This window comes from Perna viridis, chromosome 3 (genome assembly GCF_037379345.1).
Source record: "Perna viridis isolate PV_CMFRI_1.1 ecotype Kerala chromosome 3, ASM3737934v1, whole genome shotgun sequence".
NCBI classification, from domain to species: Eukaryota; Metazoa; Mollusca; class Bivalvia; order Mytilida; family Mytilidae; genus Perna; species Perna viridis.
The window spans coordinates 5,373,652-5,395,662 of record NC_142447.1 but is presented as its reverse complement, the minus strand read 5'-3'; the positions used below and the strand labels follow the sequence as shown (position 1 = coordinate 5,395,662).

General features: G+C 33.0%; 2 protein-coding genes across 2 annotated transcripts; one reads left to right on the top strand and one right to left on the bottom strand.

Moving 5' to 3' along the window:
• Nucleotides 1-1,962: 1,962 nt before the first annotated feature.
• LOC148620773 (uncharacterized) lies at nucleotides 1,963-3,334 on the top strand. The gene is made up of 2 exons (XM_088574577.1): nucleotides 1,963-2,089; nucleotides 2,920-3,334. Exons 1-2 carry the CDS (start codon nucleotides 2,006-2,008, stop codon nucleotides 3,136-3,138), a joined length of 303 nt encoding a protein of 100 aa, XP_088430703.1. The 5' UTR covers nucleotides 1,963-2,005; the 3' UTR covers nucleotides 3,139-3,334.
• Nucleotides 3,335-19,894: 16,560 nt separating this feature from the next.
• LOC148620772 (neuronal acetylcholine receptor subunit alpha-6-like) lies at nucleotides 19,895-21,124 on the bottom strand. Its single transcript, XM_088573870.1, has one exon. The coding sequence runs from the start codon at nucleotides 21,122-21,124 to the stop codon at nucleotides 19,895-19,897; it is 1,230 nt and encodes a 409-aa protein (XP_088429996.1).
• Between the last annotated feature and the right edge of the window lie 887 nt (nucleotides 21,125-22,011).

The window sequence follows — 22,011 nt, the reverse complement described above, 5'->3', positions numbered from 1 at the left end:
TGTCAAGATTTGACAAATGTTTAATGAAATTTGATAATTTGGGGGTCAGATACACCACCCAGATAATCCCTTCTTGTTCATATAATAATATGTATGAGTCAATAAATATATAATTATATGTGTAGTTTAGGATACAGTGGAGATCTATCCTTGTCTAATACTTTATAGGCAAACACATGAACTAGCAATCTCGAGGATTTCTCTTGATATATTCTGGCTCCAGTGGCGATTTAGGAATAAATGACTCACCATACAGGAACCTTAAATTACGCAGTTGACAATTTATTTAATATACTTAAAGGCACTGGAGACTTTGTTATATACGACTTGACTTGATCCTATGAATATAAAAAGTTTATTTCCAATCAGTTTATAAAATGTATAGAACCGAATCGCTCTTGTAGCGTTTGTATTAATTGACAAAAGGGAATTCAGAAAAATAAAATAGATACAGCTAAGATTTATAGTTATAGAAAACTGCACGTTGGTCAAGGGGAAGACCACTGAATTTTGAAATGGGGGCTTGGGAGAATTATAAAATAAAACTTTTGATTAAAATCTTTTTTGAAAATAAATAATATGATCTTGAAAATTGGAGAAAAATATTTTGAACTTTTCAAATCATTCTGATTCGAACAATATGGTTTTACATACATGAAAATAAATAATTTGATTCGATGTATGTGATAAATAAATATCTTAACCGTTAACATGGTGCAAATGAATATTTTGATCAAAGGAAATCTTCCAATTCCTACCCTCAAAATTAAATGATCGTTTCCTAAGCTAGAAGCGTACACGTACGTATATAATAGCCTTCCTTGAGATATCATGTGAAAAGTCCGGCTTTGCTATTCATATATCTCAATGCTAGATCTACCCGAATGATGGAATGTTTTCTCTTGAAATGCATGAAATGTGTCTACTATGGACATTTATACTGATTAAATTTAGCTCGACCACTATAAAAAAAGTTGCATAAAAGTTGCATAGACAGAATTTTATCTCACTTTATAGGCCCCTTAAGCTTTGAAAAATGCCCGTGCGCTCGTGCGTTCGTTCGTCTTTGTTTTGTTCTCCTTCTTCACGTTTTTTCCCCGACGTCTCCCTCATATGTTAATTGTTTGATAAAAAAAATGTATACGATTTTCTCTTACTATGTAGTGCTCTTGGTTTTTATTTCTAGCATTTTATGTTACATATAGGCTCACGTTTTATTTTTCTTTCTCTAATCGTAATAATTCAGGCATTACACTGCATAATATTATATATGTATTGGAAAAAGAAAGAGATTTTATGTTTTTTATATATTCTAAAGCTTTTTTAATTTGTTTCCAAATCGCATCAGTTTTTGCGTTAATTTTTTGTTATTTTGACATGTCATTAAGAATAAAAAAAATACAATTATACTAAAAAATGAAAATCATATCAGAATGTACATATAGCAATTATAATTATTTATAAATATTTTATGGAACGTCAAACAATTTAACAGCTCTAAAACGATTGGCATTTTTAAGGAACACGGCTTTTTTTTTCAAAATCTTATTTCTCGTGATGAAATCTGGCGTTATATTCACGAATTAAAGAAAATATAGCAACACCTTACAGTTTAAAGTTTAAAAAAAAAAAGACTCGACATAATTATTATTTGCCCTTCTCATGATGTTTTCTGGTCATTAACAATATTGTAACTATTTTTTGAAATGTTAATACATTATAGACTTAAATTATGCAAGGCAAATTTCCCAAAGGAAGCAAATTCACCGTTAACCAGATTATATTTAGTTGTTTTTATTACAATATTTTACGCAATGTTTATTTTCGAACTTCCAAAAACGATAGTAATATGTTTGCCTAGTTAATGTTCGATGTTTTGTGTCAGATTATCTGAGAAAAGATTTACTTTTCAACTTTCAGAAATTTATTATGCACCTGATTGGTTGTATAGAAGGTTAGTATAAAATAGTAAAAGATCGAGAAGCAATATTACGAGGATTCAAACATGGGTCAACGTTCTACGTGTTACACATATTTCATAGTTTTACTTATTTTCGAATTTTACAACGCGGCAGACTCGAGAACTGTGGTAAGTAAAAAGTTTCAAGTATTTTTGAGAAGTTGTTTGTTCAGGTTTGAAAAAAAATAATCTTATTCACTTCTTCAGCGTATTTGAGTAGACAAAAAAAAATCAGAGCGTAGGCTAGCTGCCAAATAATAATCTTCATTCTAGTATTCAAAACGTGTGATGGGAACACAGTATCGGTATCGAATGAACGGACACAGCTTGTGTTTCACTCTAGGGTGATCTCAATGACAATGTTTCATGACGTGTATAATTTTGAAATGGTCACAAATTATTTGAAAAAAGACAAATTTAATGCTGAAAATAAGGAAATCGCTTGAAAAAATAGTTTGATTGATAGCTGAAATTTTGATCTTGAACTTGATAATAAGATATTAGTAAGGTATGTGAAAATTAACAAATCCAACACCACGACATTTGTTTCCTGAAGAAATTCATCTAGAATGTAACTTTGTCTTGTTAAAAAACATTGCACGATGGTTGTGGGAGAAAAGGCACGCAACGGAGAAACTATGATTAACCCATTCCAAGTTGTGGGACCTCTTTGTAGCTCCACTTTAACAAAGTATTTCAAAGGAGCTACATTAATCGCAGCTAAATAATATATTACATGCCTCTACCTGATTTAAAGCACACTTGATCACAAAGCGTCTGACTGATTTTTGTCTACATATATAGTATGGGCAAGCGGTATGAAAAACAAATTTAACTTTGTAGTAATAATTTTGCATGGTCAGTTTTGTCCTTATTAATTTTTAATCGATTGTATCGAGGTTAACTGCAGTTAACACTTCACAAAATGCCTTAAAAACTCGTGTCTTATTTTCTTCTAGAACTCCCTTGGGACTGCTGCCTTAGATAATCTCTTTCCATTGGATTCGGTAATGGACCAAGGTTTCTTTGGAGACAACCAGGTGGAGTATGAAACCGGAAGTGACGATGTATCGCTGTACCAGCTACTGAAACTTATACGCGCACTGAAGGGAAAACAAAAATTAGATCGACAGGAACGAATTAAAAAACAAATTTGTTATGTTCAAAGGCTGTGTTGATTGTAGTTGGTATGAACAGACGACGAAAATGAATACGAATTCTTATTCTGAGTTTTATTAGCACTCAACATTTTTCGACGGATTGATTGGTTTCCATTCTGGAGCTAACTCTGATACCTTTATATCAGTTTCTTTTTATGTACACCCTATATTTCATACGTGTATTTTAATACTACTGATGTCTATCTAAATTCTTTACATGTAGTTGTTCTATGGACCTTCTTGATTTTCTAAAGATGTTTGTCTTAACATTTGACAATATTTCTTTTTTTTCTTTTTTTTTTATAAAATAATTGTATTGGAAATGATAACCGCATGGGGTTTCCGCTTTTCATTTTAGCTGAGATTTCAAAAATGATTCCAAAATCAAATAGCAACAACCCGTGTTGTATATATTTTAAGTTGTTTTAAGATCACGAGAAAAAATCGTGTTGTTGTTTATAAATTTCTTGCAAAAACATATTATTAATAAGTAATGGCCTTAAACTCCTTTCACATGTTTTCTTTTTTTTTACTCTGCAAAATTAACCGTAAAATGTGATATTTGTAATGTTAATGTATATTAGATATTCTCATTGTTCGCTTCAGTCGACGCTGATTTGTCACAAAAAAATTAAAACAACTGATTTTTGTCAAACTGGATCTGAAACTCTTTTATACTTTTACTTGAAAGTTAATGAAGACTGTAAATACAAGACTCATGGTTATTCTACCACTAACATTGTCTTATTAACAAGAATATAATTTTCTATATGAATGATAATAACTCAAATGATCTGATTTGGATAACAACGATCTGTATGAACAAAGTCTTCCAACATTTGAAATTTTAAATAATATCAGGCGCGTTAGGCAAAAAAGCTTTTGCCTGCACTTAATTTTACCATTTTTTTTTTTTTTTTTTTTTTTTTTTTTTTTTTTTTTTTTTGAGATAAAATACATCCAGGAGAGGCATAAATGATGCTCTAAAACGCTATCTCCGCGGAGCTTCGGGGGGCTTCGCCCCCTGGAACCCCTACCAGTGCTCCCCCTGGACTGCTAGGGGGCAGACCCGCTGCCGTAATTTTGCCTACAATACAATTTGGCCTGAGCTACGCGCCTGAATATTATTCTCTTTTATTTGTAATATCTCCCCTCCACTTCAAGGTATTAATATTTTTTTGGTAACATTTTGTAGTGAAATCGAAAACCACACATAGTATAAAAGATATCGTGTATATGTTTTTATCAGTCGATGTTTTTTGTATGCAAGTTTTCTATATGAATCATGTTTTTTTTTTTATCTACACCGTTCCTAACCTAAGTCTGTGCAAAAAGTTGTTCCATAGAAATGTTTCAACTCTATCTGCATTGTACTTTGTAAGTAATACTTAAAAAATCTTTATGACGGCAAAAGTCTGGAATTCCCTAATCAAAGAACGTGCAATTAAAAAAAGACACATGAAAATATTTAAAAAAGAATTTTCTTTTTGTTAATTTATTTTATTTTATTATTTTTTTTTTTTTTTTTATATTTTTCGTTTGTTTTGTTTGTTTGTTTGTTTTTAGTGATAACAAACTTTACTTTACTAGCTTCCACTGACCGCTTGTAAACATAGATAATGAAGTATATTTTCATCCATTACCAACAATTGTATTCCCTTTGTAACTTATAAGATGATTTTTTTCTGCGATGGCATCACTCAAACTTTTATTCAAGAGTAGTCAAGGAAACCAAGGCTATAGCGCTAATCATAAGAATGTAATCCAGGGACAAAGACCAGACATGGAAAACAGACATACACAACAAAGACCATAGAGTAACTAAAATCATACACACAAAGCAACAAAGCATATAAGCAACTCAGACTCCACTAAAACTGGGAGCATTGAGCAGGTGCACCGGTTGTTTAAGGGTCCTTTTTAAACTTAGACCCCCCACCAATTAAATACTTTTACTTCGATGGAATGAAATTATTTTTGTATCCATGGGAGGCACGCCAACTTAAACCTTTCTCAATAAAACCATTGTATGTTATGTCATTTATAAGAATATTTTCTGGATAGAGTAAGAAATTCTGACTGTCGGACTTAATACTATCCGCTTTACAGATAAATACAGTGCGAAAAGCCAAAACTTCTTTTACAATCAATAAAAGTAAAAGAGTACTCATACCTTATAAAAATGCAGGTTTATTCAAAATATATAATCAACTGAGTGTGAACAATTTATATTTTACGGATAAATCTAATGACAGCAGTGTTTTAAAGATACACAAATAATCAACAAACACCGAGAACGTTCCTAAATAGTACGTCATAAAACTTAAACGCGCCATTTTTTTTTCTACGAGTAAACACAGAACTGTAACTGTTTACGTCATGTAGTGACCTTTTTTCAAATGAAAGTGTTATAGACGTTGATATTGCTTGTTTTATTATTGGTTTTTCATTCCACTTGACCCTGTAAATTCATTGCTGATATACAAACGTCACTCGGTCAAGTCTTTGAGCAACATAAATTGTGTTGGTTCCAAAGACAATATGGTACATAATGTAGTTAAATAATTATAGGTAAGCATTTTCTTTTGTAATATTAGTTCTAGTTCAGTCAATATGACGGAAATTTGAATTTCGATTGATGAAATTGACATCAATTGAAACCTTTTTTTCATAGTAGTCAAATGAATAATGTTAAAGGCAGAGACGTCACAACGAAAACGACGAAAAATCAATAATTTTGATAAAAGGAAACACATACCGGGTGTACCGCTAGGGTAAGTACATTTGATTTTTATGATAAAGCAACCGGCGAATTGACTGATGATTTCCAGTCTATGGTATATATGGAATGAAAAAGCTACGACAGAAGAAACAAATATTTCCTCATTGATGACATGAATACTAACAGAAAGGTGGAGAAAATCAAGAAATATAGCAAAAAAACTTAATGACAAAAAGACATACAGCTAAATATTTAATAAAAAGTCGGGACTAAAATTACGGCAAAAAAATCAAGCGAAAATGAGTCTGGCCTTCTCATAAAAACCTTTGTACAACCGTTGACATTTGCTGTATTTTCACATACAATTGTTGTAGTATGGTTATGGTTATTGTCATTGAATTGTGTTTGTTTGTTTGCTTTTCAAATGGAAAAAATTATTTCCAAGAACATTAAATGACTTGTCCTTCCCAGTCAAACAATATCGTCTCCAAGGACATCAAAATTAAAATATGTCCTGCAGGCACCGTCGATATTTGCTTACATTCCATAAACTATTATAGTGATGTTGATATTAGCAACGCTTTCAAACGCTTTGAAAAAGGAAGAATCATTCAAACGATATGGTTTTTATCATGCCCACAACTCAGTAGGACGTTACAGTAAATACAATGTATTTTTCATTGCTCGTTACGACGCCCAACTTTCTCTCATGAAATTTCACTGCTCTCTCTCTCTCTCTCTCTCTCTCTCTCTCTCTCTCTCTCTCTCTTCTCTTCTCTTCTTCTTCTTCTTCTTCTTCTTCTTCATCCGCATGAAATTTCATTGCTGTTCGTTTTAGTTCAAAACCTCCTATTGTGAAAATCAGATTATAATGAGATAATTTTAAAAGCAACTTTTGTGCATTTGCTTCGTTTGTTTGCCATTTCAGCTGACAGGTTACCTAATGCTTCAAATTTATTTACTCGAAATACTTTACTTAAAGAGCTTGGAAAAGATTTTGAAGAACATGGTTTTAATGCGCTGATACGTCAGTGTACCAATTAATCTTTGCCTAAGCAATAAGTGGAAGCTTTTACGATTTTGCGACATTGTTTTTTGCTTTTTGAACCTTTCCCATCGTTTTAAGATGGATTTCCTTAATCGCGTCATCAATAAGGAGATCCCAGTGGTTTTAAAAAATAAATAATAATTCAAACCATTTTCTATTAATTTTAAAGCTTTATTATTAATATCGCCATCTCGCTGACAGAAGATTTATTTTTCAAATATGAAAAATTGAAACTTTTTGTTTGCATAGTAAATATTCCTTGCCGTGGGTTGTCTTTAGGCTATAGACTAATCCGATTTGAAAAAAAATATATATATATATTTTAAAATGGCTTCAAAGAATCATTTTATATGAAGTTGTGCTTTGGAATAAGTTGACATTTGTCTTGGAAAATTGTGACATGGCGTTTCATTTTAAGTTTTTACATTATTTAACTGTTATAGTTTTAATAATATTTCAATTACTGGCTCCTGTCCACTCTAGATCTTTGGTAAGTAAATATTGTTTTATTTTGTACGGTTTAATTTGTTACAGGCATTCTACAATTATAAGGCGACATTAAATACTAACATAAAGACGAATGCATGGGGAAATAGTTTAAACATAACACCTTGTTAACCAGAATCAGATTAAATTGTCTGTCTGTGTGTCTGTACGTTAATCTATATGTCTTCACCTAGTAATAGATCATTTATCGGTTTGTATTACTCTAGTTTTAATCAGTCAGTTCATCTGTTCGTTAATCTATCTGTCTTGCTCTGGTGTTATGTTCGTTAATCTGTCTGTCTTGCCCTAGTGTTATATTCGTTAATATGTCTGTCTTTTCCTGGTGTTACGTTCATTTATCTGTCTGTCTTGCCCTAGTGTTATATTCGTTAATCTGTTTTTTTATCTTTCCCAAGTGTTACGTTCGTTAATCTGTCTGTTTTGCAGTAGTGTTATGTTCGTTTATCTGTCTTTCCTGCCTTGGTGTTATATTCGTTAATCTGTTTTTGTCTTTCCCAAGTGTTACGTTCGTTAATCTGTCTGCCTTGCCTTAGTGTCATGTTCGTTTATCTGTCTTTCCTGCCCTGGTGTTATATTCGTTAATCTGTTTTTGTCTTTCCCATGTGTTACGTTCGTTAATCTGTCTGTCTTTCCTTGATTAACGTTAGTTAAACGGTCTGTTTAGACCTGGTGTTTTTGCAAATAATAAAAATAAGAACAGAAGAAGTAAACTTTCAACATGATTTGATCAAAATTATAAACACGACGTTGTGTCTACTTATGATAGGTTGTATCTTCATGGTTATCATATTTTGCTCTTAAGGTAGATTTGATCGTAAAATGGTTAGTTGACTTGTAGAAAGCAACCAAATTACTTGAGAAAAAACGAAACCATAATACACTTGTCTAAAAACACTTTAAAAAATATACAGTATATCTGTTTCTTTTTTCAGCTTTGTTTGCTAAATGTAATGAATCTTTTACATGATAGTATACATAAACTCAAAATAAGACTTGAAACATTTAATTTCACAAGAAGTTTACTTTTGTCAACAGACCACAATACATTGAAAGTATTACATCTCTCTACATGACGGTATCAATAAAGGACAATAAAAATGACCAACCTGATCAAAATAGTCAACCGAAAGAAAGTCCATATATCAAATGGAAATATCAAGGCAAAAACTAGAAGGTTAGAAACAACTGAAATGGTCCGGACTTAGTAAAGGTTTTTCCCGATGGTAATGGCGTTAAACAATATCTTATAGAGTGCTTAACCACCGCTTCCATTACGAGTCCAAGTAAGGCATTAGTTTGTAAGAATGACATAATAAATTATTTCAGGTTTTCGACGTAAGGAATGCATGACGCTGCCTTTAACTTGAAAGTTTCCCCGTGCAGGTCCGGGTGTTTAAAAGAATAGGCCTGCAGCAGCGCTAAGCTTGTCGTAAAAGGCGACTTAATAGTGCTCAGAAACCTAGCCGGGGGTTAGGCGCTCTGCCCACAGAGCAACTGGGATGTGTGCCCCAGGTGGTGGAATGGGGTACCCCTGGCATGTTACATGCTGGGGTTGTCAGGCTATAATACGGAAAACCTGACCGGAAACCATAGTGGTGCACCGTGTTGGGAAAGATGCCACGTTCCACGCACGTTAAAGAACCCTGCTGTGGTATTCGATAGGAGTAGGAAACTTTGCGCTCCGCCACAGGAGGCTAAATTGCCCGACCTTACCCATCCCCCCTTTTTCTAGTGGCAATCAAAATTTGTCGACCCTGTTGTCCTTGTGACCCATCCTTTTTTTTGTCATTTCATGTTCATTTTATCATCCATTTCATGTTCATTGTCTGAATATAGCTGAAATATTGCTGCTCGGACGTTAAACCCCAATAAACAAACATTAACTTGAAAGTTGAAACAATTCTAAATTTAAATGTGACGCATAAAAAGCGCTGTATATAAATTGCGTACTTCCCTTGTTTCGAAATATATATATATATATGCTTATCATATCATAAATTTATAGTATGATAAATATCCCAATTGTGAAAATTAACATTTAAAGGTACAACCATTTTACACGGAGGACTGGATAGGAGGGGGTATTATTGAAGCACACTTCAAGTATGACGGGTGGATATGAATTAATTTCATCATTCCGGGCAGAAAATGCAAATTAAAAAGGAAATATTTGAACAAGTGAGAGGAATTAAAAAAGAAAAAATGTTGCAATAATGAACTAGAATATCAAATAACTTCCGGTAATACACGATGTGATTTAAGTTATCGGTAAACCGCAATTCGAATCAGGTGCATGATCGGTAAACCACAATTCGATACGGAGGCATGCCATTGTTTTTTTTAGAAAGAGCATCGGGAAATATTATCATGCGTAAGGGTGTCTACGTCGATAATTTTACTTGTAGTAATACCATATACTCAAAGATTCTGATTGCTTTTTAAACATAGTTTTAGTTAAAGCATGAAAAAGAATGGGGTTTAAAGTTTTTTATTTGTGACTGGTGTAGTTCGGTAGTGACAATTTTTTACCAGGTGATTAACAACAAGTAATTACATCTTAAAGAAAGTTGTTGTAACTGAACTTTTATAATGCATATTATTAACTTTCCCTAAAAACTTTTTTTCAATTTTTAATTCTTCATTACAAAAACCCGACAATTTTGATGAAGTTATAAGGTATTGTGTTTAGATAGGAAGATATTATCAGTGATTTCATGAAATTTTGCTGGTATTTCACTAAATATTAGTTTTCTGTATGGGAATACGTCGAATGTTTAGTGCCAACACTACTGCTTCTTGAGAGGTAGCACGTATGACCCACAACCCAGTAATTCACAAGACTACAGTCGTGTACCTTAATCACCAATTATATTTTTTAGCTGCCAAATTGAATTCTCGAGTTCGACCGATTTGACTCCTAAGCCGTATTAACACAAATTATGTTTTATGCGCACCATTCTTGATGTTTTCTTTGTAACAGAAAAACGAATTACAAATAAAAAAAACTCGGGTATTGATGTAAAAATAGAAAGATTTCGCATAATTTGTGATGTCACAGTTAGCATATAGAGAAATTTTTTAAAAAATCAAAACACAATTTTAATTTTAACAAGCCGCACTAATGACTCAAAGTGTTATAAAAGTCGAAAAATTTAATAGAGCGCCTACAGGACTTAGGGAATACAAAGAAAGATAATCGATTCATTTTATGATTTATACCACTTATCCTTACAAATATCACAACATAACAAACATGACTTTTTTTATTTTGTTCAAATTCAAAATACTGAGAGGGGAGAGGATATTTAGCAATGGACAGAAAAATAATATGATTCAATATCCACCATAACTTAACGATGTAGATTTTTAAATAAATATTTTTAATCCCGAATGCTTCTAAAATTCTAACTATACATAAAATCCTTACCCCACGCCCCCACCCTTTCCGAGAAGAAAAGGATCTGTGCCTTTACGCATATCGTGATTGAATGATTTCTTTTGTTCTTATTAAGTATTGTATATCAGTACAAATTTCTTCACAACTGCAATAAAGTGATATCTCATAAAAGAAGTCCATGTAATAGAAGGATCCGCGCAGAACAAACGTGATGTCGTTTAAAAAAGTGGCTTCTTCACAGATAAATATAAGTTGTGTAATTATAATTATTTTTTTTATAATTACCGTTGTATTATTATGTTTCATAATTTTTACATGATTCGATGCAAATAAATTTCACAAAATTAAAACCGAAACCCAAATGGTAACAGATAAGGATTTTACAAAAAAAATTGTATCAAATTATTTCAACGACTGACCGACAATTGTTTGTTATAACTGTGAAATCTGTCTAAACCAAACACCTTTGAGGCATTTTTTTTTTTCATTTAATAATCTATAAAAAAAAATCACATTGTAATCAACTGTGGGAGAAAAAGAATGAAAAAAAACTTCCTAAACTTATATGAAACTCAATATGAAAATCCCGTTCCCCAAAGACTTCTCTAAAATGGATAGCATAACCAAATGGTCTTTGCCCTTGCTTCATAGTAGAATTACGGCTCATCAATACGTTTAACTACACTTTTATTCCACGAAAGTAATTGATATTTTTGTTCTGATGCGTAAAAGGTTCTACCCCACCCACACACACCCTCTCTCTCTCTCTCTCTCTCTCTCTCTCTCTGAATCATTCTGAATTTACAGATGTGTACGATATTTTTTTTATCATTCCTAATTCCAACACACCACCACCGCAGTGTAATGTACGCTTTAATTGCTCTTTTAATTTTAATTTAAAGTTAATTGATTGTGTACGGTATTCCTTTCTATTCCCTTCCGACATGGGAAGACAATTTAGAATTCTGGAACATGTTTAAACTTTTCAGGGCTAACTATACAATGAAAGATAATCCAATCTATTCTATACATCTTTGCTTGCTATAGAACACCTTCAATTTTCAGATTAAAAAAAATACAAATATGTAGACGAAGGGTTTCATTTTAACTTTTGACTTATAATTCATATTTCGGAAATATCAAAAATCAATATAAGGTACTTTTTTCAAATAGGCATGAACTTGTGTATACCAGAAAAGGTTAATTGAAAATAAACTATTTTTTCTACATCCACGTGTGTTTAGATTTAATAAAATAGAATATTTTTTCTGAAGCTTTTTATTTTTCTTGAAATGCTGTTTATCCTTAAAAAAGTTTTTAGTGTCATATCTAGACATTTACCCAGTATTTTGGAGGAAAATTTGAAAAAAAAAACATGATAAAACAAAAAGAAAGCACTTTAATTTTAACCTCAATTATTAGGAATATGAAAAACTAAGCGGGTAACTTAACTCAACTAAATTAATCTCTTTTTTTAATTTTGCTTATTACCGGAAGCTTTAGTTTTTGTGTGACGTCTTGTTTCCCTTATCTTTATCAGTTTTATGTGTAGTCTATTTTATTTGGTTCGCTACATTGTTTTGGTAGATTGTCTTTGTTTTATATGTCCACGTTTAGTCCATATTTTTGGATTTTGACGTGCTGCTTAAGCTTGGGGATTTTCGTCGAAGCCTAGAGGGCACCCATAAAACAAGAAGAGTGTATTTGTGTTTCGGGCACAAAGACTTGACTCGACTAGAAAACAGACAAAAAACTCTATAAATAACAAATAAGAATAACAGAAACTTTAGAATTAATGAGCAAACGCTCCGTACTCCTTTAAAAACTGGGAATTTGGTCCTGATGCACCGGTAGGGTTAGCGTTCTCTGCTGCTTTTCTAGAAGACTAACCATCTAATTGCGAATTCGCAGTTAACTTTGATATAAAACAAAAGTAGCCCCAGGCAAATAGCTGCGCTGTGCAAATGTTAATATATTTTAGTAATTCATATTTCATATGTGGAAATCCTTATTTGACAGAATGAGGTACCCTTTCCCGGTTTCTGTATTTGACAGAATGAGGTACCCTTTCCCGGTTTCTGGTATTTAATGAAGTTGCTCATATAATTGGCTTACAATTTTTTTCTGATTTATTGTCCAATACATTCGAGTTATTATAATAAATATATAACGTTTAAATATTTCATTTTGATTTCAAACACTAGTGAACAACTGAGAAACACTTGTTTGAAAACTTAACAATTACACACAGTGCATGGGTTTTACATTACTATGTCAAATATTCGAGAAGGCATTTTACTGCGAAAGGAAGTTTTAAACAATACACAAAAATGTGCTTTTAACATCTAGGGGAACTGAACGTGTGATGAGTATAGCTATAACAAGCAACGAAATTATTTTTTTCTGAAAAAAGGAAAATGTTTCATGTATCATGATTGTAAAGAATCAATATTAGAGTTATGTCAATCACTATGGTAACAACAAACATAACCCAAAACAGTACACTGTCCACTTTTGATATGACGTCACACCAGCTAACAATATGTCCATTTTCATTGGAATCGTTGTGGCTTTTCCTGTTAGCAATGATAACAGAGTCGTCAACTCGTTCCTTTCCAAAACACGACGTGCATGATGAATTTGTTGTTCTCGTCTTTGTACAAAAACGATCGCCATTGACCAATCGAGCAATCCTTTCAGGAACAGGTCCATTTCGGTGATGCAAACGCAGTTCAAGCGTTGCCACGACAACAATAAAAGTACCGACAGCGAGTTCGAACATCATGTAGTATACGAGAATAGCTCTACGAGCTTTTGGTAGTTCACTGGATAGAATTGATAAAAAGATGGCAAACGATAAAAACACAGTCATACTATAACTTATTTTCTCAACACATTCTGTTGGCAAGACAAACGTAAAGACAGTCAACACACTCATCAGTAAAATTGGGAGAACAAGCATCATAACATAATGTATGGAACTCCTCTCAAGTATAATTGTGAAAGTAACAACATTATAATTGTTGTCTGCTCCTCCAACCCATGTATCAACAACAGACCACATTCCGTCATTTTGGTCATCAAGGTCGTATAGTGCAATTCCTTCTTCAATGACTTTTAATTCAATGTCTGACACTGAGTACACCCACAACGTAAACATGATGTCACATCTTTGTGTATCGAAAGGAAAATATGTAATGTCAATTTGACATTGTGTTTCAAACACTTCCGATGGATACCAAGAAACAAAACCGTCAGATTCTATATACACATTCATGAGGTCGTTCCCAAGTTGGTTTATTTTATTAATCCCGTTATCTAAGGCTAAATCAGGCTTCCAGACTTCTTTCTGTGATACGATGATATAATTTGTATCGTTGTAATCGGAGGGATCCCATTTGAGACCGTCGTCGAACCATGATGACCATATATATCCCGTGGTCGAAAGTGTTTGGGCAACTTCATCAACTTTATTTATGCTCGTCAGTATTAAATCTATGTCTATTTGAAGCGGTTCAGATTGATTATTGATTGGTCTGACATATTTGTTGTATCTATCCGTCACGAATAATTTGTGAAGTAGTCTTCTAATGTCTGCCGAAGCTGCGTCTGCTGGATTTGTATATACAACCAGTGTCGTTGACAAACAAACCATCGTTGTAATATTGCTAATCCAATGCATCATTCATGTCGTTTATAATTTCGGTTTACGAAATTACTGTGACAGACACTCTATCAAAAATGAAGAAGTAATTGCAAGCAAGCTGTTGACATTACAACTATCTTTTAATGATTTTATCTTTGTTTTTGATTGGATTAAAATTTCCTCTGCAGTTTGCGATATTCAGTCGTGAATTATTTGTTTAATTATTATTAATATCAATGTCAACTGCGAATACCTATCTCGGCAAAAAATCTAAGATCTTCACATTCAATCAAGACATTGACATGGACAATCAGCTAAAATAAAGATAATTGTTGAGAGATTTTTTCCCCCAAGTGGTGTCATCAAAGTATTTTTGCGAAATTGATTTCGTAACTGTAGATGAAAGTATGTGATATAATAATTTTGTCATATGACAAAAAACGATATTTGTTATTTCAATTATTTAATATCATAATTCTAACATTGGACAAAAAAGTAAATATACAAAGTATAAATGCCTGACAATTTTCCGGATTACATTTTGTTTATTTGATCTTTACGTTAATAACTTACTATGACATTGCTGCGTTGATATGACTATATTGCAAATTATGCAAAATTCAGGTAAAGAATGAATATAACTCAGAATTCGAGATACAATGTATATAAGAAAAGGTAACGATAATATATCCAGAAAATACTCAGTAAAATAAAAAAACTGCAAAGATATTTATAAGTATGTTAGGAAGTGAGTAACCCACTCATTTACACTGACTGCTTATGATTTTGTGGTATAACACAACTGTTCTTATTCTAGTTAACCATGTAAGTTATTCATTTTAAGTTACCGATTAGGTTCATTGTAAGTTACTGATTAGGTTCGTTGTAAGTTTCTCATTAGGTTCATTGTAAGTTAGCGATTAGGTTCATTGTAAGTTACTGATTAGGTTCATTGTAAGTTACTGATTGGATTCATTGTAAATTTCTGATTGGATTCATTGTAAGTTCATGATTAGGTTCATTGTAAGTTATTCATTTGGTTCATTGTGAAGTAATGTATTGCCTTTATAGTCCGTTAATGATTGGATAAATTTTAAATTGCTAATTACCTTTATGTAAGTGATTGATCATATCCATTGTATCTTATTCAGTGTCTTCATTGTAAGTTATTGATTAGAGACATTTTAAGTAATCAATTTGTTCCATTGAATTGTTAGTTACTGATTGGATTCATTGTAAGTTATTCACTGATTTAATCGTACATTGCTCGTTGTATTTATTGCATGTTACTCATTAGATCCATCTAAGTTATTCATTTGCTTTATTGTCATTTACTCATTGTTTAAAATGTCACATGTTACCTTACACATACAATGCACAATTTCACTGAAATGATCCATCAAAGTAAATTAGGATCGATGGATGTTTGACCTCTTTTCCAATATTGCAAAATGGCAGAAAACTCTAGCTTGAATTATGATATTAAAAACTACATTAATGTATCTTTTAATTGATATATGATATGACCGTATTCTCGTTAGGTTCATTAAATACTAGAAAAGTAAAGCATTCTTTGATACATGTCAGCGGCACTATTGGGGTCATTAAAGTTATTGAGATCCAGTAAGAGTAAAATAAATTGGTTATAAGGGGAAAAGCTACCGGTTTGATGAAAATTTGAATTTTGGAGGCAGGGCTTAGAATCAAAGGTTGATTTTGAGTACAGGTAGGGGCTTAGAATCCGAGTTGATTTTTGTGGTGTGGTGGGTTAGTATCAAAGTTTGACATTGGGGTTGGGGCCTTGGATCGATGTTTGATTTTGGGGATGAACTTAGTATCAAAGTTTGTAGTAAGGGGAGGTCAGACCCAAAGAGTAATTGTAAAGTAATTTTTTTGTTTACCAAAGACAGTGTTTATGGTTGAAATTTCATATTTTATTCATTTAAGCTTATAGCTTAAAGACTGGTGGTTTGTTCTGGTTTATGTTATTTCAAATTTCATTCCAGCACCATACATATTTAATTCATAATATCGCTCCTATAATTTGTTTTTGGTTGTTTTAGACTTCATTAGATGGAATAACCCTAGGGGATTTACTTGAGAAACAATATCCTGCGGACATCAGCGTAGACGATGCAACTATCGGAAACACCAAATGGATGAACGGTGTTGATACAAATGACTTATCTTTGAACCAACTTGTTCAGTTAATTCGCAGACTTAAATCTCAAAAGAAGTTGGATCGGCAGCAACGGATAAAGAAACAGATCTGTTATGTACAAGAGCTTTGCTAGGAATCAGTCTTTGATGAATTAATCATTATCTTGACGCTTTTGTATGCTTTGGCTGTATGGTTACCATTAATCGGCAAAGAATGCGGATAAAATAAATTTGCTATGCTCTTAATCTTTTCTAGACAGTCATATTTTTTCTGTCTAGACGGAAAAACTTTTCGAAGCTTTGTTATGCTATCAATTAAGAAAGGATGGATAGGCAATTCTTCGAAGGTATTCACTAGCATTTCTGTCAACAGAGAATACTTTTCTTTGTTTTCTTTTCAATCCACTTTTGTCTAGAATTAAGGTTGTTTACGATAAACTACAATTTGTGAAGTTTAAAGAACAATAAATGTGTGTATGCTGGTAATTTGCTATACTATTGTGAACAATAATTTTGTTTGTAAGATATGAGGAAGAATAGTTCACAGTCGGAAGATAGGTACTGAGCACGTAATTATCTTATTCAGATTTAGATTTTAATTTGTTTCATTTACTAGTACAGACATATAATAATAACGACCACAGCTACAACTAGGAAGAAAAGACGAGGCGTAAAAATAGACAACAAAAATCACACACACTCATTCACTTCAAAGAGTAATCAAGGGAACCTACGATATAGCGGTAATCAAAAGAATGTAATCCCGGAACAAAGACTAAACATGGAAAACAGACATACACAACAAAGAACATAAAGTAACTAAAATCATACATGTAAAGTAACAAAAGCAAATGAGCAACTCGGACTCCACTAAAAACTGGGAGCATGGACCAGGTGCACCGGTAGGGTAAGCGTCCTTTGCTTTTCTAGAAACACCCGCCGAGTTGCTCATAAAAAGTCAACTCTGTGGTATACGAAAGAGGAACTATGACACGTTGAACAAATCAGTTTTCATGGCGCAGATCGATACACCGTAACGATCCACGAGTTCATGATGACGACCATGAAACTTCTGTAGTGATGACTTCAATCTTGTAGCAACATAACCCTGTTCCAGAAGCTTATTTGTTAGAATTATAGTGCGATACAAAAAGTCTGCGTAGCTCTGGCATAACGTATGAGTTGTGATATGAACACTTCATACGCAGGCGCTGAAGGGATGTTGCCATAGATGAAAGGGGAGTTGGCAATTCTGAATAAAAAGTCATCACGTTTGTCGTAAAGTTTGGTCAATAGTTTTCCTTTACCATCGATTTCTTAGTGTAGGTCAAGATATGAGGCTGACTTCACAGTGTCTGTAGTATCCTTTATCTCAAGTTCTTTGGGGGTAGATGCGATGTATCAAATCACCAAAATTAGGATTGTGTAAAGATAATACGTCATCTCTATAGCGGAAACTGATATTAAAGGATCTAGCCAAACGATATTCTTTCTTTCGGATCAGATCAGCTATAAAGTCAGCCTCATAACAGTGAAGGAATAGGTAGGTCAGCAAATAAAGGAGCACAATTTGTTCCCACTGGAATGCCAACCGTTTGTTGAAAAACGCGTCCAGCACACTGGACAAATATGTTGTCGATTAAAAATTCCAGCATTTTGTTAACATCTTCTTCTGTATATTTGGAAGATGAGTTATTTCTTACAAAGTATGAGGAATCTCTGCCATGAACTATATATTTATATCTAGGTATACCATCTTTTTTTGGAAAAACAACGAGATGTATAATGTTTTTAAGTCGGGATTTTAACTGAGTATGGGGAATGGAAGTATACAGTGTTGAAAAATCATAGGTTTTAATGCTGTTATATTCTAATAATATTCTTGAATCGATTGTCTTCAAAAGATCTTTCAAAGTTTTTGCGATCCACACTGAATTAATACCACGATGGGAGTAACAATTGCTGTGGTCGGACTGCAGACCCTCTTTGACAGCTGTGAGTGTAAAAGTTAAATGTTTTTGAAAGAGGTTTGATTGTACATTTTGCAGATCTCCAGATTTTTTGAAAACAGTCATGGACCTGTTCATATTATATTCGAGATTATACGGATACAGGAATACAACATGAACTGAGTAAATCTCGGAGCTGGACACACCATAGATTTCGACATCTATATCGTAAAACGTTTGGAAGTGATGATTTTTTTTTTGAAGAAACATAATGCTTCTTCAAAAGTTTATTTGTTTGAAATTTGTATAAGCACGGTTAAAAAAAATCGTACGTCAACAGCCTTTGCAATTTTATTTTAGAATCAGTCTTTATAAAATCAGACAGGGGTGATTCATGCATGTCAAAAACCCACAAAATTCACTGCTGGAGTATTAAAACATTTCTGAAGATAAATGTAAAAAGGGAATAAAAGAACACTAGTATCAGTTTGTCATTTGGTTCTTGCCCTTTTAAGGAAAAAATTATACGGATTGTGCGTGAAATTGGTACTTTGCAAGAGTTATGGTTCTTGATTTGGTTGGTTTTAGTGCGAGCTTTTAAAAATAGATATCTGAATACAGAAACGGGTGAAACTCAAATGAATATCAAATATGCCTTCAGCGTTGTCTACGTGGGGTCTACATGTAAAGCTTGTGTTTAGTAATTTGGGTATTATGGTTAAAAAAGATACGGCAACAAAATGTTAAGTGTACAATTTCCGCTGCAATCTTTAATAAATCATTGATTAAAAAACAAAAACAACAACAAACGCTATTGAAACATTGAAACTCACACAAAAAAAAATCGTAAGTTTTCGACAAAAATAGTTATTTGAAAAAAAAATAGAATTTCTTTGGCTTAACATATTAAGAAATTTTATTGGTTTTGGAACGGTATTGCAATTTCAATGGTGGAAAAGAATAAGAAAAATGTAGCAGTGTTATAACCAAGTTTTATAATTTACAAGATTGAAATCATGTGACCTAATATATTATGTTGCATGACGTTATAAGTAAAAGTTCAAAAATCTTCACTCCGTATGCATTTGTATTGATACAACTTATCTGAGACTTACCAACATATATGTAAAATTTCATAATTACCAGTATTTCAAACGTTTTCACATAAGCTAGTAAATTATTTGAGAATTCATTGTTATTCGAGAAGAGCTATTGAAAACTTTTCATAATCACTCAACAGTCAATCAAAGCGAAAAAAAATTATTTTACCATCAAAACACTGAATTCGTGTTGGGCATAGATATACCAAGCATTGAAACGGACTTTTCTGAAAAAGTACGGGTTTTCATTCGCCATGATTGTAAAGAATCATTATAACAGTTATGTTTATCACTGTCGTAAGAACTAACATTACCCAAAACAGTACAAAGTCAAGTTTTGATATGACAGCACACCAGCTAACAATTTCTTTATTTTCTTCGGAATCCTTGTTACTTTTCCTGGAAGCAACGATAACGGAAGCGTCAACTCGTTTCTTTTCAAAACAAGACGTACATGATAATTTTTCCCATTTCTTTGCACAAAAACGATTGCCTCTTACCCAACGTGCAATCCTTTCAGGAACAGGTCCATTTCGGTGATGCAAACGCAATTCAAGTGTTGTCACGACAACAATAAAAGTACCGACAGCTAGTTCGAACATCATATAATATACGAGAATAGCTCCACGAGCTTTTGGAAGTTCATTCGACAAAATGGATAAAAAGACGGCAAACGATAAAAACAGTGTCATGCTATATCCGATTTTCTCACCACATTCTGCCGGCAAGGCGAACGTAAAGACAGTCAACACGTTCATTAGTATAATAGGGAGAACAAGCGTCATAACATAGTGCTTGGAGCTTCTCTTAAGTAGAATCGAGTACACGACAACATTGTAAATGTCGTCTGCACCTTCAACCCATGTATCCACAATAGACCACATACCGTCATCGTGGTCATCAAAGTCGTATAGTGCAATTCCTTCTTCAATGACTTTCAATTCAATGTCAGACGGGAAATACACCCACAACGTAAACATGATGTCACATCTTTGTACATCAAAAGGAAAATACGTAATGTCAATTTGACATTGTGTTTCAAACACTTCCGATGGGTACCAAGTAACGAGGCCGTCAGATTCTACATAAACGTTGATGAAGTCGTTCCCAAGTTGGTTTATTTTATTTACCCCGTTATCTAAGGCTAAATCAGGCTTCCAGACTTCTTTCTGTGATACGATGATATAATTTGTATCGTTGTAATCGGAGGGATCCCATTTGAGACCGTCGTCGAACCATGATGCCCATATAAATCCCGTGGTCGAAAGTGTTTGGGCAACTTCGTCTACTTTATTAATTGCCGTCAGTACTAATTTCATGTCCAGTTGAAGCGGTTCGAATTGAGTATCAGTTGGTCTGACATACTTGTTATATCCTTCCGCCACGAATAGTTTGTGAAGAAGCCGTTTGACGTCTGATGCAGCAGCGTCTGCTGCATTTGTGCCTAAAACCTGGAATGTTATCAAACATACCATTATTGTAACATTTTCCATTATATGCATCATTTTTAGTTTCTTTTTAGAAAATAACTGTGTCAAACGTTATATGAAAAATGAAGAGGAAATTGCCAGCTGTTGACATTTCAATTATCATTTTTAATAATCATTTTTTTCTAATTGATTCCATGCCATTTCTCTTGGGATGTAATAAAGTAATCGTGAAGCATCAATTTATATGCTTTTAAGATCAATGTCAGCTGCAAATACCTATCTGAGCAAAAAAATCTAAAGTCATCCCATTCAGCCAAAAATGACACGAGTACTTATGTTTCTATTGCGCAATCAGGAAAAGTAAAGATAGTTGTTGAGAGATTATTTCCCCATAGAGATGTCATCAAAGGGTTTTTGCGAAATTGATTTCGAAAACGTAGATTAGAGCATGTGATATGACGGTTTTGTCATGATCAAAGGAGCAAGAAGAGGCATTTTTCACTACAATAATTTGATAAATGTAACGCTGGACATAGATAAAATTCAACGTTCAATGTCTTACATTCTTTACATGTATAACTCAATATGAGATTGTCTCGATGAAATTATATACATCGCTATTTATGCAAAATTAAGGTGAAAAAAAGATAAAACTATCTTCAATTACTTTCGTTTCTTTGTACCTGTTATTTTGGTTATACTATGTTCTTTGCTGTGTCTATTGTGTCTATCGTTAGTCAATAAAGATATAATCGTGTAAGTTTTTCCATAAAAAGGCTGAGTTATTAGTCCGAAGCTAGCCATATTGGATTGAGGTGTACCATAATACTATGTTACACCGTCTCTGTTTTTATAAACTGAGGAAGGATATATCAGAGCTACAAACTTGGTACCGAACTTGAACTTTCCCTGATCTGTGTTCCTTGAGTAAT

Bases quoted from the DNA above. Each gene is read 5' to 3' on its own strand.
- LOC148620773 (XM_088574577.1), top strand. From the start codon at position 2,006: ATGGGTCAACGTTCTACGTGTTACACATATTTCATAGTTTTACTTATT. The intron at 2,090-2,919 runs GTAAGTAAAAAG...ATTTTCTTCTAG, and splicing joins CGGCAGACTCGAGAACTGTG to AACTCCCTTGGGACTGCTGC.
- LOC148620772 (XM_088573870.1), bottom strand. From the start codon at position 21,124: ATGGTATGTTTGATAACATTCCAGGTTTTAGGCACAAATGCAGCAGAC.